Raw genomic sequence first — 15,592 nt, 5'->3', positions numbered from 1 at the left:
ACCACAGTTATAAAAAAACATTATAATTTGTTAACGTTTATCATCCGATGTAACCGTATTTCTCTAATGTGGAATAAACAATCGGAACAGACTGGAACATGTCTGTTCTTCAAAGGCTTGCGTGTCCCCTAGCTCCGCCCCCTCTACCGTGTGACAACAACAACTCATCCACAGAGCGGAGCTGCACTTTTCAGCTCATTTTCCTCCTGTCATTCCTCCTCCTATCTTTGATCATTGTCCCGCCGCTCAGCCCCCCTCCCCACCCCCCAACGCCCTCACTCAGCACGCCTTTTCTCGGCAGCTCTTTTTACTTCACAACTTATCCGAGGAGCTAAACTCTCGTGGATTCTTTCATTTAGCGGTGTCTCGGCAGGCTGGGTTTTTCTACTTTGAACTTCGGCTACTCTCTTCCCCCTCCTGTAGGTGACCATGGCCGTACCGGCTGCTCTGATCCCACCAACTACTCTGGTCGCGCCACCTCCGATCTCGACTCCCACCCTGACGACGTCCCCGCCGACGACAACTTCGTCGCCGTCTCCATCCCTGGCGCTGCCGTCCGCGCCCGGACAGAACCTGTTCAGATCAGAGCTCCTCGCCACCGGCAGCCCGGGCATCCCAAACGCGGCGCTGCCGCCCGGCAAGCCCGTGTACTCGACCCCGTCGCCCGTCGAGAACATACCGCAGAACAACGAGTGCAAGATGGTCGAGTTGCGCGCCGCCAAAGTGGCCTCTTTCACCGTGGACGGCTGCGAGCTCATCTGCCTGCCGCAGGCTTTCGACCTGTTCCTGAAGCACCTGGTCGGTGGACTGCACACGGTCTACACCAAGCTGAAGCGGCTGGAGATCACGCCGGTGGTGTGCAATGTGGAGCAGGTCCGCATCCTCAGAGGGCTCGGCGCCATCCAGCCCGGGGTGAACCGCTGTAAACTCATCTCCAGGAAAGACTTCGAGACGCTGTACAACGACTGCACCAACGCGAGGTAAGCGGACGGCCGGCTCTTGTGCGGCATATTTATTTAGTCTTCTTCTTTGGGTTTAAATGTCTTTACGGACATGACGTGCGTAAAGGCGAGGGAGCAAGGAAGGGGGAGACATTTTTCTCTTTTTAAAAAAAACAAGTGATTCAAGCGATGACATTAATGTATCATTCGTAGTTAGGAAAAAAAAACAGTGTGTGTGTGTACGTGAGCGTTGGTTTGCTAGAATGTGCTTCTGGTGTGTCCGTTTGGACGGCGAGAGGCCAGAGCGCACCATCAGTGAGAAAGTTTAGTGAAAGTTTTTTTTTTTAAACACGTGCAGGGCAAAGCTTGTGCCATGATGGATCGCCTGTCTACCGCGGGACGAGTGAATCGATAATATAGGCTACACCACGGCCGAGTTCCACCACGCTGTTGAATAAACTTCAAGAAGCGTAGAGCCGCCACGGCTAAAGGCGATGTCACAAATACCACCACAGCCATCTGTTCCTCACTTCACTGTAATTCCTCTTAATTTAGACACTTTGAAACAATTTTCTCTGGAAGAAAATGAGGTTATGCATTATTATATGCCCTTGCCACAGGGCCAGTACAATTGTATTTCTAAGTTAGAATTTAAGTGAGTAAACAATACAAACACAGATTATCAGAATTATATCTCATTAGTGTATTAATTGTTTTTCTCAGTATTGACAGCCAGTATATTTTTTGAATGAGGTAACAGTACACTCACGACTCCTGTATGAGTGTATGAAGTCTGTTTTGTCCCCACTGTAAATGCTCTGCATAATTGCCATACAAACACACACATTAGAACGTGCCTTTTATCAAACATCCTTGATTTATATTAAACAAGGAAATTCACACACAGTAAGTGAAATGAATGCATTAACCCGTATTACCAAATCAAATATTTTGAGGTTTATACGTTTTAATATGGGGGTGATTTAAAGTGAGGATCAATATTTGATTAAAAGCCATTTTTTACCGTCCTGTTGCTCCTGGCTTTGATGTATCGCTCAGTCTCGCAGGATGGTTCAGCCTGGTCAAATTTACCATCTCACCTGTCACTATGATTGATTCCATATTGATCTGCTACCCAGAAATGAGCTGGAAATGCAAATATGATGGAAAGGCTCACTTCAGTGTGGGGGATAGCAATAAACACTTTGAGTCACTTTGGTTATCTCGGTGTATAAGCATACAGCCTTTTTTGGGAAAAAAATAATATATAGTGTGAGATTAAACTCAATTCTGACTTTTTAGATGCATACTTAGTATTCTAAGTACATGTGGGGGAAAAACTGCTGTGTCTGCAGAGTGGGCCTGGTCAGAAGAGAGAGGCAAATTATCACAGTGACATATTCTTTTAATTCTTAAGCTTTTCCCTTGTGCAGTAGATTTATTTCAAATTTTAGCAGCATGCATTTTATTTTCTCTTCATGCTCTCTTCACAAAACGTTCTAAACACTCTTCAGCTCCACATTTCGATTGCTGTTGTAATCGTCTCAACGGCTCACCTGTGCACTTTGGCGCTCAGGCGTCATTTACATAAAGCATCGAGGGAGCAGACCCCCCCCCCTCCCCTCCCCCTCCCCCTCCTCCTCCCTCTCCTCTGTAGAGAGAAACACACGGTGCAGTGATCCTCTCCTCCAGTCTGGCGCGGGGGGGCTTCAGGTGACAAAGTATGTGGTTGAACTCTCCGGGTTGTCAATGGGGGGATGGCCAGCGATGGGGTTAAAGGATAATGCAGTGCCTCGCGTCGCTTTAATGACGCTAAAGTGGTGGGCTATTACGGGCACATGGACAGGACCGTAATTGTCTCTGAAAGCAGCCAGGTACTCCCGGTGCTGGGCTGAAATCAATCACTCAGACCCGGCCTGCCTGCCTGCCCCATTTGGAGAATTACATCACGGAGCGGCGAGGCATCCGCCGGATAAAAGGCTTCTGTTACTTAGAAAAGAGTTGATTTTATTTGCAGGGTGTGGGATGGGGGGGGGGGGGGGGGGGGGATCATTTTGCTGCCGACAAAATGATCAGTCGGAGTAAACGGGACACGTGTTGCCCTGCAGGTGAAAACCAGTTTCCCCCTCTCCAAAAAAGAGGCTTTGCACCGACTTGCTGTCAGTATAAGAAAATACAATAAAATACCCGAGTCCACCGGGTTACACAACAACAGCCCCGCTGCCTGGGTCACTTTAGCTTTTCATCTCGCCCCGATCACCACAATGTCACTACTCTTATTATACAGAGGCAGAGTGGTAACAATGAAGTGAATAATACCTCCTCTACAATGGGTCTTACTATTTCACATGCTTTTTTTCCCCTCCCACGGTCTATTGTGTTAAAACAACACTGGTCTCATTTTGCACACAGTGTGAATGTGAATAGCATCACAGAGCAACGCTGCATCCCGCTGTTGTACTTTGGATGTGGACACAAACAAGCTCCAACCAAATTGTTCCCCGCCATGCTTACTTTAGCAGAACGCTGCTCAGAAAAGCTGTGTAGGATATTTTGGGGTATTTTTTTATTATGGTGATGAATTAATCCTTTTTCTTTTACTTCTACAGTGAGTGTTGGACTTTGTACTTTGCCTAATACGCTGCACGGTATTTTAGTAATTATTGTTCATCTTTAAGCATACTAGGAATCCAGTCATTTTTGACCCCTTAATTTTCCTAAGGACTCTCGTGCCAGATTAGTAGTGTTGGCTCTTTGCTCCCAGACTGATCCAGGTTCAGTAATCTCTCCTACATTAAGACTCCGGCTCTCCAGGAGCCCTCCAGGAGCCCTCTGTTCCAGCTACTTGTTTTCCTTTTCATTCTCCCCGTGGTGGAATGGAAAAGGTTCTTATTGCTGCGTGACACTTGAACTCTCTGAAAGGTTATTATAACACTGGGGTGGATGAGGGGCGGGGGGGTGCAGAGATATCGCATATCTCTCATTGGTCTGCTTTGTGGGGGCAGGCTACCCGATGCCGGGGCGCAGAATTGCAGCAGTTAATTGACAATCATTGTCTACCCTTGAAGGTTAACCACACGCCCCAGACAATGTCCCACCACTGGGAAACGGGACGGCTTTTTCACTTACATGCCCTTCTTAAATAGATTTTTTTTTTTTTTCCTCCCCGGCTCGTTGCAGTCGAGCAGATCTCCCTCTGAAGCGCTCCCGATGTGACAGGTCACAGTGGTACGACTTCTCCTTTAACAGATATACATTTAATTGATACTGATGTGACAGAGGGTGCTCTGAGAGCTATCACCTCTCTTGTTCCTATTTCAAGAGTGTTTATGCCTAAACACACATATTTGCAAATGACGGTAATTGTTTTGTTTAGCGCTCAGTGTGAGCTGCCACCGAGGGTGCCAGCTTGTCTCTCTCCCTCCTCTCTGCCGCCGAGCTCTCTTATAATATATTTGTTTTCTACAAGGCACGGATGTGTTTACAGGTACTCAGGGGAGATTTCTGGATTCCATTCAAATCATTCCCAGTCAGAGTGGGTGCTAAGATACCCGTCACCCAGCAACAACATCCAAGAGGGAGCTCGGGCGATAATAACTTCAAAAACAGAGTGACAGATGCCTGATTAGAGAGAGAGAGGGAGGGAGAGAGAGAAGGATATACAAAGCGGTTTAAAATCCAAATCTATTCAAGTACTTCCTTGAAAGTCAAATTGGCCCTCATATTGTGTGTTGGTTCTTTATTGAAGGGAAAAAAGCATTTTAACTTCTCTCTCTCTCTCTCTCTCTCTCTCTCTCTTTCTCTTTTTTTTGCATTTTTAATCCTTCAGTGGGGCTCTGCTAAATTTGATTAGGTACAGTACATGTGCTCAAGTCAACTGTGCAGTTGGCAGATGGCAGCAAGGTGTTTTCTTTTTATAAACAAATAGTCTCCTTGAAAATCAGAATTGCTTTATTGACTTAACATCCATTCAGCTGGAACGAGTGCAAATTAAAACTTTTTTTTTTTTTTACAAAAAAATCCACGGTCTAGCTCAGTTAACAAAAGTATCATTCATTTTCTTCCTTTCTTTTGAGATAATTTTTTCTTTTTCTTTTTAATAGCTAACAATGAGGCTGAGCCAGGACTCGTTAAAGAGGCTTTGTTTGACACTCTCTAATGTGGTTTGTGGATTTAGAAGCTGTTTGCATGGCAAAGAGGCCTGTACTGTTAATTTGCCTGTTGGATGCATTAGTTGTCCAGGCTCCCATCTTATTTGCATGCCTTTACTGGATCGGCAGCAGCAATTGAAGTACCAATTAATACCTCTACCCGAACGAAATGGTGCAAAATCACACGTCGACATCAGGTCCGTCCACGCTAATCAGCATATTCAAATGACCTATTTTTACTGTGCTCGCCAACCATAAAGGGGTATTAGCTTTGATTCTTATAGACAACAGAGTTAAGCTGTTTAAAATCTATCTGTCAATATGACTTATCTGGCATATCAAACACGGCGATTTTACCTGGTGATTTTACACTTGAGACTGATTGCCTGACAGGCCAGCGATAGATTTTGGGTCACTCTGATTTCCGTTCTCCTCTTCTCCCCACAGCCACAGCTCCCTGGCTCGTCCTTACTCGCCGGCTCCTTCACATTACTGCACATTTAGGGAGCATGGCGGAAGTCACCGGCAGGATATTAAATGCTACTGACAGAAGTTAGAGGGAGCAGATGAGATTTTCTGATTGGGGAAGGAATGCAGGCCCTTGCCTGGCTCTGTCTAATATGGTCACATAGAGAAATTGATTTTCCTCAGAAATTAATTAATTTTTCATATAGCCCAAAGCTGGAGTTTAAAAAAGAGTGCGCACTTGCTGGTTTCCTCTTTTCCCCCTCTTTTTTAAAGAATTATTGCCTAATCATATTAATACTTTTGCCCCAAGGATGAAAAGATAATTGTACAAATGCATTTGGAAATATGTATCACAGAGTATTTATGATTAAATTATGCAAATAACTCCCGCTCCCATCCTTCGTGGGCCCAGATTGTCTAATTAGGATTGATATGGCGAATAGATGTTGGGGAATCTGAATACAAGCATGTCCAAAGAGCAGAAAATTGAAAATGACAAGGCTGGAATCCTTAAAAAGTGTGTAGTTTTTTTCCCCACTCTCTGTCTAATTCAGCGTGGCTGTATCAGGAGTTAATTTGCCCCGGCTTCATTTCTCGTCTGAGCTGACAGGAAAAGGAATCCATCAGGGAAGCAATCTCAGATGGGATTCCACAAATTTCCTCCACTTGTTTTTTTCTCCCCCTCTCTTCATTTTCGCGGAGGCTATCAGGAATGAATCTTCTCCTGAGTAAACACGCAGATGTTATTCCTCCAGTGTTAATGTTTTCGGAGCTCTCTACTCAATACAAAGGACTCCTCCTTATAATTGAAGTATATTAAGAAAGGAATGTCATCCGACAAAAAGCCCTTTGTACTTTTTGGAATCTCGGTGAAGTAATGCACATCACGTTATGAGAGCGCAACTCTTTCTTTTTCTTCTCCTTTGACTGAAAGTTAAGAAACACCCCGAGCAGATGCACCTTCCTTTAAACAAAGAGCGTATTTGTCCAACATCATGCTATTCAGATTACATAGCACAGTTAGCTATTATGTGTTTATAGCAGGCGATTATGACAGAGTAGATGCATGCTAAGACACAATATTTGTGTTCATGTAAAACTTTTGATTCCTGAATAATCAGCTATTGGTGTTCAAAATGTCGTGAACATACCCTAGTATATTCCTCTTTAATAAACCCCATACATCTACGTGTACTGGTACTAGTGGGAGGTATACATCACACTATCACCATCACTTTCACACTATTACCAGAATTCAGAAAACTACTAAATATCTTTATGCTGATGACATACAGATTTAGATAACAATATCATCAAGTGACTATGGTCCCATACAAGCAGTGAGTGCATTTAACAAATCAATGATTGGAGGATTGTTGAGAATAGGCGGGATTTAGAAAAAGTAGTCCACTCTGTCCATTATCTACAGTGGTCTCGACCGCTGTAGTGCTGTCTGATCAGACAGCTGCTCACTGAGACCAGGAGAGGCCACACAGGTCCACTTCTCACATCTCTACACCGGCTTCCTGTTTGGCGAAGAGCTGATCTTAGAAACACCGCTGTTGGCTTATGAAGCACTGAGTGGTGCGGGTGCCAAAGTACATGTGTGATCTGCTGCTCTGGTTATGAACTGTTCCGACCTTTTTGAATTGCCTTGTTGTTGAAAGGTGCTGTACAAATAAATGCCTTGCCTTGCCTAGAAATGTGCCATTTCAAATCCTAGTTGGACCTGAACCAACACAGGCAGACACACACTGTACACTGACGCTGGTTGGAGGGAGCAGCTACATGTAATTTAACAGCAGCCGCGTTTGCTTGCTGGGCTCAGCGGTACATCACAGGGAAGAAACCGGGGAGGAAGTGACATCGGCTTCCACTCTCTCTTCTTCTGTTGTTAGCTTCAGATGAACGGCACAGCACAGGCACGGCTCCGGTGCCTCCAACAGTATCTATTAAAGGGCTGATTGTTATCTAATCTTTACCTGGCGCTAGCTGGAAAAGCCCCGAAGCTAATGACACTTGAGACTAGCAGCACATTCTGTGGTGGTTCAAAGCATCTGCTTAGTCAATACCTTCTGATGGAAAAGAAAACTAAGAAAACGGCCCCACAGCTATTTACGTGGATTCTGAATTCACTTAGACACCACAAACACTTTATGCAGTCAATTTGTTGCATCGGATTATAACCAACAATGTGCACAAAATGAGTTCCTGTTGAGCCAGCAGGCTAAACACTAAACGGCTCTCTTGTGTCTGCTTTTGGAGCTTCAGACTCTTGATGTTTGAGTCAGGTTTCAGAGTGTCTGTAAAAGATGATTTAAAATGAAGCTAAACCATCATAAGTTAACAGTTATAATGATAACAATGCTGACGTCAAAGGAAGTGATTCCTATTTAATTTGTTTCTCAGCAACATGCTTTTTCCACATATTTCACATGTTTTTTGGGCAATCGGTGCGCTGCAATGTCAGTGTGCCATAAATGCTGCGTTCCAGCTTTAGCTTGTTCTCTTCATACATGTAAAGGTCATATCTAAATGAATGGTTCTCGCCACAGCATTGGACGTTGATCAGCAGATTGTTCTAGATCTGTCTTTCAAATCCCTTCAGCCTCGCTAAAGCTGCTCAATCAAAATCCACTCATTAATCTTAAGGTCGCTGTCAGCTGAACATTTCTGAAATTAGAAAATCTAGAAAAAAAAGCGTGAAGTTGTAATGTTCCTACCGTCAAATAATAATAATTAGAAAAAATAATTATCTTATATATTAGCTTTTTTTTTTAAACAACCTAATCCAGTACTTTTGAATTTCAGGTTGAAAATATAAAAGAATACAAATGTTAAAGACAAAAGAAAGGATCCGTGCTGCGTGAATGGTTTATTCTTACAGTAGCCGTGTTTTCACTACAGAATCAGTTGAGCTGTCAGCAGCTGGACGTGGACAGGCAGCTCATTCGGTGTCCTGTAAAACGATAAGGTCTGCAATTTTGTCTGTTACCCATAGCGATGGCCACACCCAGGGCTGCTTCCTGACGGCAGGGCACACCTGTAGAGGTTATGAGCGGGGGATATCAATATCACCAGGTCAACACATTTTCATCTAACACTGACATCTCTCTTTTGCCTCTCAGCCTCTCTCTGCTTCTGTATCTCCCCCCCCCTCCCTTTTAAAACCCTAGTGAGAATATTGGTGGGAGCCTTTATTGGTTGCAGCGCTTAGGTTTCTCTCCTCGTAGACTCAAATGTCACCATCTCCCTGATGTTTCTTTAAAATCGCCTGTGCCACCACTTGCTGTGGCGCCCGGCTATTATTACCCTCCTCTTAAAGAGTGACAGTCGGGTCCTCGGAGACGTGACACAAGCCTCGGCGGAGGGAGCTGTAGTGCTGTGTCAAGCCAAAGCTCCCGGGCCAATCAGATAACACGGAAACAGACCACTGCACCGCACACACCTGCTATGATGTGAGGTTAGCCGAAAAGTCTGGGGTCAGTTCAGTTTCACGCATTATCGACACTGTCAGAGTTCAGTCAGAGATGAAAGAAAACTAGATCATACACTTGTTGTCATGGACATGAAAACACGAAGCAGAAAAGCAAAGTTTGTGCGATTGGAATCCCTTCAATTGTAATCTCAGGTCGCCAAAACACTGTCCATGCGTTCAGTAACGCCTTGAAAGCAATGCTCTATAACAGTTACTTGTGTGTGTGTGTGTGTGTGTGTGTGTGTGTGTGTGTGTGTGTGTGTGTGTGTGTGTGTGTTCTCAGTAATTCCACAGCATTGCAGAAAATACATTGAGACATGTTCTCTATGGAAATAAACACGGTTGTGATAATAAAGCGGCCCTCGGCTGAAATGGTTTGTCCACATACATTAACCCCTGCGTAACTCTCACATTAGCGGCGTCTGAGCGCGTTCGCTTGTGTGTGTGTGTGCATGCGTGTGTTACCCAGCGAGCGAGCGAGAGAGAGAGAGAGAGAGAGAGAGAGAGAGAGAGAGAGAGAGAGAACTTCACATATGAATGGTCTCGTGTGAAAAGGAGGATGAATTGAGTCAAGCTGACATAGCATGCCAATAAGCTTTGTCTCATTTCCAATGCCGTATTCATTTGTGCCACAGAGAGATTTATTGCATGATTGACAATTATGAGAGGGTGACCTAGTTCTTTGTGATGGAACAAAAATGGTTTTCATCAGTTGTCTTTGCTGTCTTTTGCATTGTGTGTGTGTGTGTGTGTGTGACGCTCCCTGGTAAAGAATAGGGATAGCCTCCGTGCAATGAGATACTTTTTCTCCCCCCCAACCCCTCCAACTACTGAAACTCATGCATTTTTCTCGTAATGGCTTCATATATTTTGCATAGAATCACATCATCCACAATGTCTGTTCCACAGCAGCAAAAAAAAATGAATTTCCTACCCCATTAAGCAATGTGAGCTGTCCAAATGGATCACGTTAAAGTGACATTTTTACGAATGCTCTTCAATCTCTAACTTTGGTGTGGAAATAAAAAGAAAAAGGAAGTAATTTGGTCCGTCTGTGAATTATATATATACATATACATGTATATATATATATACATGTATATGTATATATACATATACATATGTATATATACATATACATGTATATGTATATATATTACTTGCTGTTCTGTTGTTGTTACCTGATCACTCAAATCACAAAGACACTCATCCTTTTACTGCTGTGACTGTCAGTAAAGAGGCTTCTTCATTTGTGCCTTACGTTTCCTGATTCCTTTATCCCTTTATGGTTCATTCTACCTGTCGTGTGTGTGTGTGTGTGTGTGTGTGTGTGTGTGTGTGTGTGTGTGTGTGTGTGTGTGTGTGTGTGTGTGTGTGTGTGTGTGTGTGTGTGTGTGTGTGTGTGTGTGTGTGTGTGTGTGTGTGTGTGTGTGTGTGTGTGTGTGTGTGTGTGTGTGTGTGTGTGTGTGTGTGTGTGTGTGTGCGTGTGTGCGTGCATGTGCGTGTGCGCGCCCAGTCAGGCTTAGATTACTACGACTGTGAGGAGGAAGTCTCCGCTCCTCCTGGGACTCCTGCTTGACTGGCCCCACAAATGATACAAGCCAGGGTTTAGTTGGGAGTTAATATCCTGCAAAATTGTCCCGCACAGCCTCGGCAGAATGGCGGATGATTAAATGACACAAGCATATCAAAAACATTTTTCTCAGACTAGTGGCTGTTAAGTGTTGCGCCGGTGCAGCCCGTCTCCCAAGGTTACCATTAAAAAGAAAGGAATATTCAGCGGGAAGTGGGTGTCATTGAGCTGTGAGCGTTTGTGTGTGTGTGTGTGCACCTGTATGAGCGTGCATGCTTTAGATGTTTTGTGTAATGCCCTGTTTTGAGTGGTAATACTATCTCAATAGGATTTCAGGGTCTCATTGAGAGGTTTGCTGGAAGGTTGAGAGGACATATGCTAATTGTGCCTAAGAAGACTCGTCTCTCAGAAACACATCCCACAAGAGTTTTCCTTGTACACTGCGTCTCCCAGTGACAAAAAGAAGAAGAAGGCTTGAGGCTCCAAAGCGATCCATTTTATCCATGGATATTTTTTTTTTTCAAAGGATGCACTACTTTGTTTTGACCTCCGCAGGAAAAGGAGATGAAAGGAGGCGTAATAAAGCCCAAAAGGTCTTTCAGTAGTTATCAAATGGCCTTTCACTCCTGACCTTTAAGATGCCACAGTAGGAACTGGAGACAATGCTAGAAATACAGATCGCGTTTCACAGCTCAAACACAGCTTTTGTGTAGTTTACTTGCACGGAGAAGAAAGAAGAACCTTTCACAGCCCATCATTTGAACCAAGAGGAAAAAAATAATAAAACAAACTCAAAAAAGAAAATATTTGGAAAAGAATGAACTGCCTTGTCAGCGCCTGCACAGATCAAACACTTAGAAAGTTGAAGTAATGCAGCGCCGGATACATTTGGGTTCAGATGCATTTCTTTATCTCTTCCTTTATCTGATATGCTCTTGCCACAACAATGGGCTTCGTGTGTTATGTATGCTTTGGGCTCTTGTGTGTGTGTGTGTGTGTGTACACATGCATGTACAGTACTGTTTGCTCTTCACATTTAAATGCATGACATTGACATATGTAGAAACCTTTCCACATAGCTCTGCTGTTTGCTTTCCCCATTGTTGCATGTCAGATAGGCTCATTTTATTTTAATCGATGATGTCCACTAGGATGCTTAATGCATATTTAGATGAAAACAAAACCAGACAATGCTAAAAGCTTGAGATGAAATGAATGTGTGGCTGTAAGATCCTAAGGCCACCGCACTTCTAGTAACCGCACTCGGTTGATCGTATGTTTCTGAGCTGCACTCACTGTACTCTGGACCGTCCATGCCTCAAGTTACATGTATAATCATTTTGCATCAATGCCACACGATTTATATTTGATGTGTGTGTGTGTGTGTGTGTGTGTGTGTGTGTGTGTGTGTGTGTGTGTGTGTGTGTGTGTGTGTGTGTGTGTGTGTGTGTGTGTGTGTGTGTGTGTGTGTGTGTGTGTGTGTGTGTGTGTGTGTGTGTGTGTGTGTGTGTGTGTGTGTTACCCTGGAGGTTCAGAATCGGGTTATTGGAAATGACGAGCTGCTGTATTGTAATGACAGGCCTACAATAACCAGCAGCCCCGTCTGTTTCAAGCGCGCCCATAGACGGGCCGACTACAGAGGCCTCTAATCATGCTCTTAGATGTAGAATGTTATCGGGATGCGACGATGGCACCCAGCATTCCTGTCATTCTCCACATTCCGGCGAGCGGCACTCTTGAGCACGGAGCGCCGGTGCCTCTGGACCCCGAAGGGCTCCTGTGTAAAGTCCCCCCCCCCCCCCTGCTGGGCCAGGCCTGGTGACAGTTCCTTGGCACTGTTGTCTCGGCAGGAAGACATCGGTTGGAGCAGCGGAGAGGCTGTGGACGAGGGCCGTCTGGTCAGCGCAGGGTATGGAGCTGGAGATTAGCCTTCACCCGCGGGTCATTGTGTTCCCAGAGCTGGCCCGAGCCCGTTGGCCTCAGTATTGTGGAAGGGAAAGGTCAGGTCCGGCGACCAGGCTAAGCCTATTAAACAACCCGCACAGCTTGGCCCTGGAAACCTGACTGTGCTTTCTCTTAACTACCGAGCAGGGAAGGGAAAAAATCTGCTTCGAACAGCTGAGGTCTGCCATATCCTGATGTGAACTGGAGACCACAGCTAATTGCAAATATTATAACTGTATACTCGCATGAAAAGCATTGCACTGGTGCAGCAATTTCATATTGCATATTTCCTTTCCTTAAGTACCTAATTGTTCTTACGGAGCCCTCAAGTCGGCACGCTGTACAGTATGTGCGCTCGGCTGCCGGCTAGGTTTGCCCTGACAGATCCTGCCGGCGTCGAGCAAATCCTCCCATTTATATCCTCTCAGTACTAAATGCTTATGTACCGCATTCATAAGGTCGTCTGAGCCCCAACACGCTCCCATAAGTCTCCTTTAGCCCGTAGTGATGGCTGATGTCAGGGATGTCTGTCGAATGAAAGGAAACACGGGCAGATAGCGTTTGATCCGTGATGGAGATGAGTCCACATAGGAGCGGAGCCAGTGATTAATAATGGCGCGTCTGGGTAAAAAGGATGTCATCCCCTGGACGTCTAATGAAAGCTCTTGAACATATCTGGGAGAGGCGATATGTTGACAGTGGATGATGCAAATGAGGCTAAATGTGAGAGGAAACCTGAAATGAATCACCCCCGCTGTCTCCGCGGCGTTCGTGTGTGTGTGCTCCCGTGCACACACTCGCACACATGCCCGCGCGTGCACGTCTGCGCCCCGACTAGAAGCCAGCCGTTTACGCCGCACAAAGCTCGGTGTGACACTCTCCCTCCTTTGTCTCAAACTGCTAACTGTATTTAATTTCACATCTTATCGGGCCGGGCTTTGTCTGTCTGTGAGTCTCCGCACAGTGGAGGCGACCCCCGGAGATAAACTCTGTCAGGCTCTGGGGTGATTTATTAAATTCTGATTTCTGTGAAGGACTTTAATGTCGAGGGGGTGGTGAAGAGCGGGTGGGGGGGGAGTGGGGGTGTTGGCGGCGGAGTGGGGGGAGAAAAATATGTCGCAGGTGTCTCTGCCAGCCCCGGGCACTGTTCTCTCTCCATTACCAGTATTGTTAGGTATAGAGAGGCAGGAGAAAAGAGAGAAGTAGGAATCTATGCTGAATTTCCTGTCTTTGTTGTGGCAGCGGGCTTGTTTTTTCCCTCCGTTCCAGGCCAGAGCAGCGGTATCACGTCTCACTTGTTTGGACTGCAGATAGCGGCGGGAGTGTGGAACGTGGGGGCGACCCAGCTCGGGTTCAACCGCTATATTCTAACGCCTCTCCCTCTCTTCCTAACCACACCTGAATGGGGCTCTTAACCATCCATCCAACTCTATTAGGTAAATCTTTTGACCTTATCGACCCCCCCCCCCCCCCACCAATCCCATATTTGAATAAAGCCCGACGTCAAGACATGTGTGACATATTTTGAGGAGTTCGGCAGGTTTTGTGGGGCAGCTGTCTGGACCCACTCGCTTCAGTTTCAAACATCTTCTCGTTAAGCACACTTCACAGGTCAATTGCGGCTGTGCCGAAGCTCAACACGTTAATTTGAATATCATTTTATTCATCTCAAATGCATCGGCTCCTCCCCCTTCGGAAAAGCCTGTTTAACATTTCTCTTTCATATCACCTCGATCTAAATTGATGCGTTATCATACGTGGATCAGTGGTGCGCGCTGAACCGCGTTTTTGAACACGATTTAGTCCTCCACATTATAAAATGTGCTTTAAAGCTAAATCACAAGGTGCTTTTCACATGACCCCCCCCCCCCCCCCCCCCCTTTGTGAGGGTTGTTTTTTAAAATGGAGAACAGAGGCTGTAAAAGTGACGTGTCGCCTCCTCTGATAGCTGTGAAGCAGTTTGATCAAAAGGGAATATTGGTGAGGGTCTCGTCTCCCACACGGCGCTTCCCAAAGGGGCCCTTTCCCTCTCCGACGCCTCGGCTCTCCAAAGTGACGAGCGGATGATAAAGAGTTGTGGATTCCATATATTTATTTATTGCTCGTATTGAGGAAGTTAATAGAAGACGGTGGGTCGTGATGCGTGAAGGGCTGCGCGGGGACACGACTTCTTGTCTTAGATGCAGAGCTGTAGGAAGCCGGGGCCCAACGCCTACATCAAACCACACAGAGCGTGCGTGTGCACAGCAACCCACACGCTCGATATCAAATAGTTTACCCCCTCTCTTTCCTTCTCCTCCCACTTCTCTTTTTCGAACCGTGGGCATATCCCGCTCTCAGGGTGGCTGTTAAATCCAACCTAGAAGATGACTTTGCAAAGCCGCAAACTCCATCCTACTTGTTCTTCTACAAAACTAAACAGTCAGAGCCCCCCCCCAAAAAATATATATAGTCCGACAACATCAGTTTAAACACACTTTCTCTGTTGCAGCAGCAGACTTTGCTTTGACCTAGTATGCAAACCCCCGGTTAGCAGGTTTGATTGAGCGGAGCCGGGGATCTTAGGGCCGGCTCCTCTGATACCTACGTCTCCCTGTCTCCATTGTTCTCTGCAAGTCAGCATCTTTTGTCTTTGCCACTGATTTGTCTTTTGATCTGCTGCGAGTGATTTATCTGCATGGAATCGTTTTTCTCTCTGTTCCCCCCTCAGGAAATTTGGAATGAGGCTGGCCTAACCTTGCCAGGGCCAAACAAAGCCTGAGAGCTGATCTCATGTATTTTGATGCTGTTTGTGAAAACGAAACGCACACACACACACACACACACACACACAGCTCAGACTTTGAGAGGGCTGCAAAAAAAAGCACCCACGACGGTGTCCGTTGTTTTGTGGTTCTCTCCGACAGATGTAAGTACCTCCAGCGAAATTTCCATTTGGAAGTGACATGTTTTTCAAACTGGAAATTATTAAATGGTAGTAAGTGGATTTAAGTGGATACTTCTCATGCAGGCTACAAGGCCGCTCCACACAGAGCCC

At 45.5% G+C, this 15,592-nt stretch overlaps 1 protein-coding gene across 2 annotated transcripts in view; it reads left to right on the top strand.

Moving 5' to 3' along the window:
• The first annotated feature begins 325 nt into the window (after positions 1-325).
• Positions 326-15,592, top strand: part of dachd (dachshund d) — a 96,098-nt gene continuing 80,831 nt past the window's right edge. Inside the window, exon 1 of one of the 2 annotated variants that reach the window (XM_076081921.1) lies at positions 326-980. In XM_076081921.1, the coding sequence (XP_075938036.1) occupies positions 430-980 (551 nt within the window). In that variant the 5' untranslated portion in view covers positions 326-429. The remainder of the gene's footprint in view (positions 981-15,592) is intronic. The other variant, XM_076081920.1, reaches the window with a different exon arrangement.

Source organism: Anarhichas minor, unplaced genomic scaffold, assembly GCF_050575085.1.
Source record: "Anarhichas minor isolate MPS153535 unplaced genomic scaffold, ASM5057508v1 ptg000087l, whole genome shotgun sequence".
Classification (NCBI taxonomy): Eukaryota; Metazoa; Chordata; class Actinopteri; order Perciformes; family Anarhichadidae; genus Anarhichas; species Anarhichas minor.
This window is presented reverse-complemented; position numbering and strand designations above follow the sequence as displayed.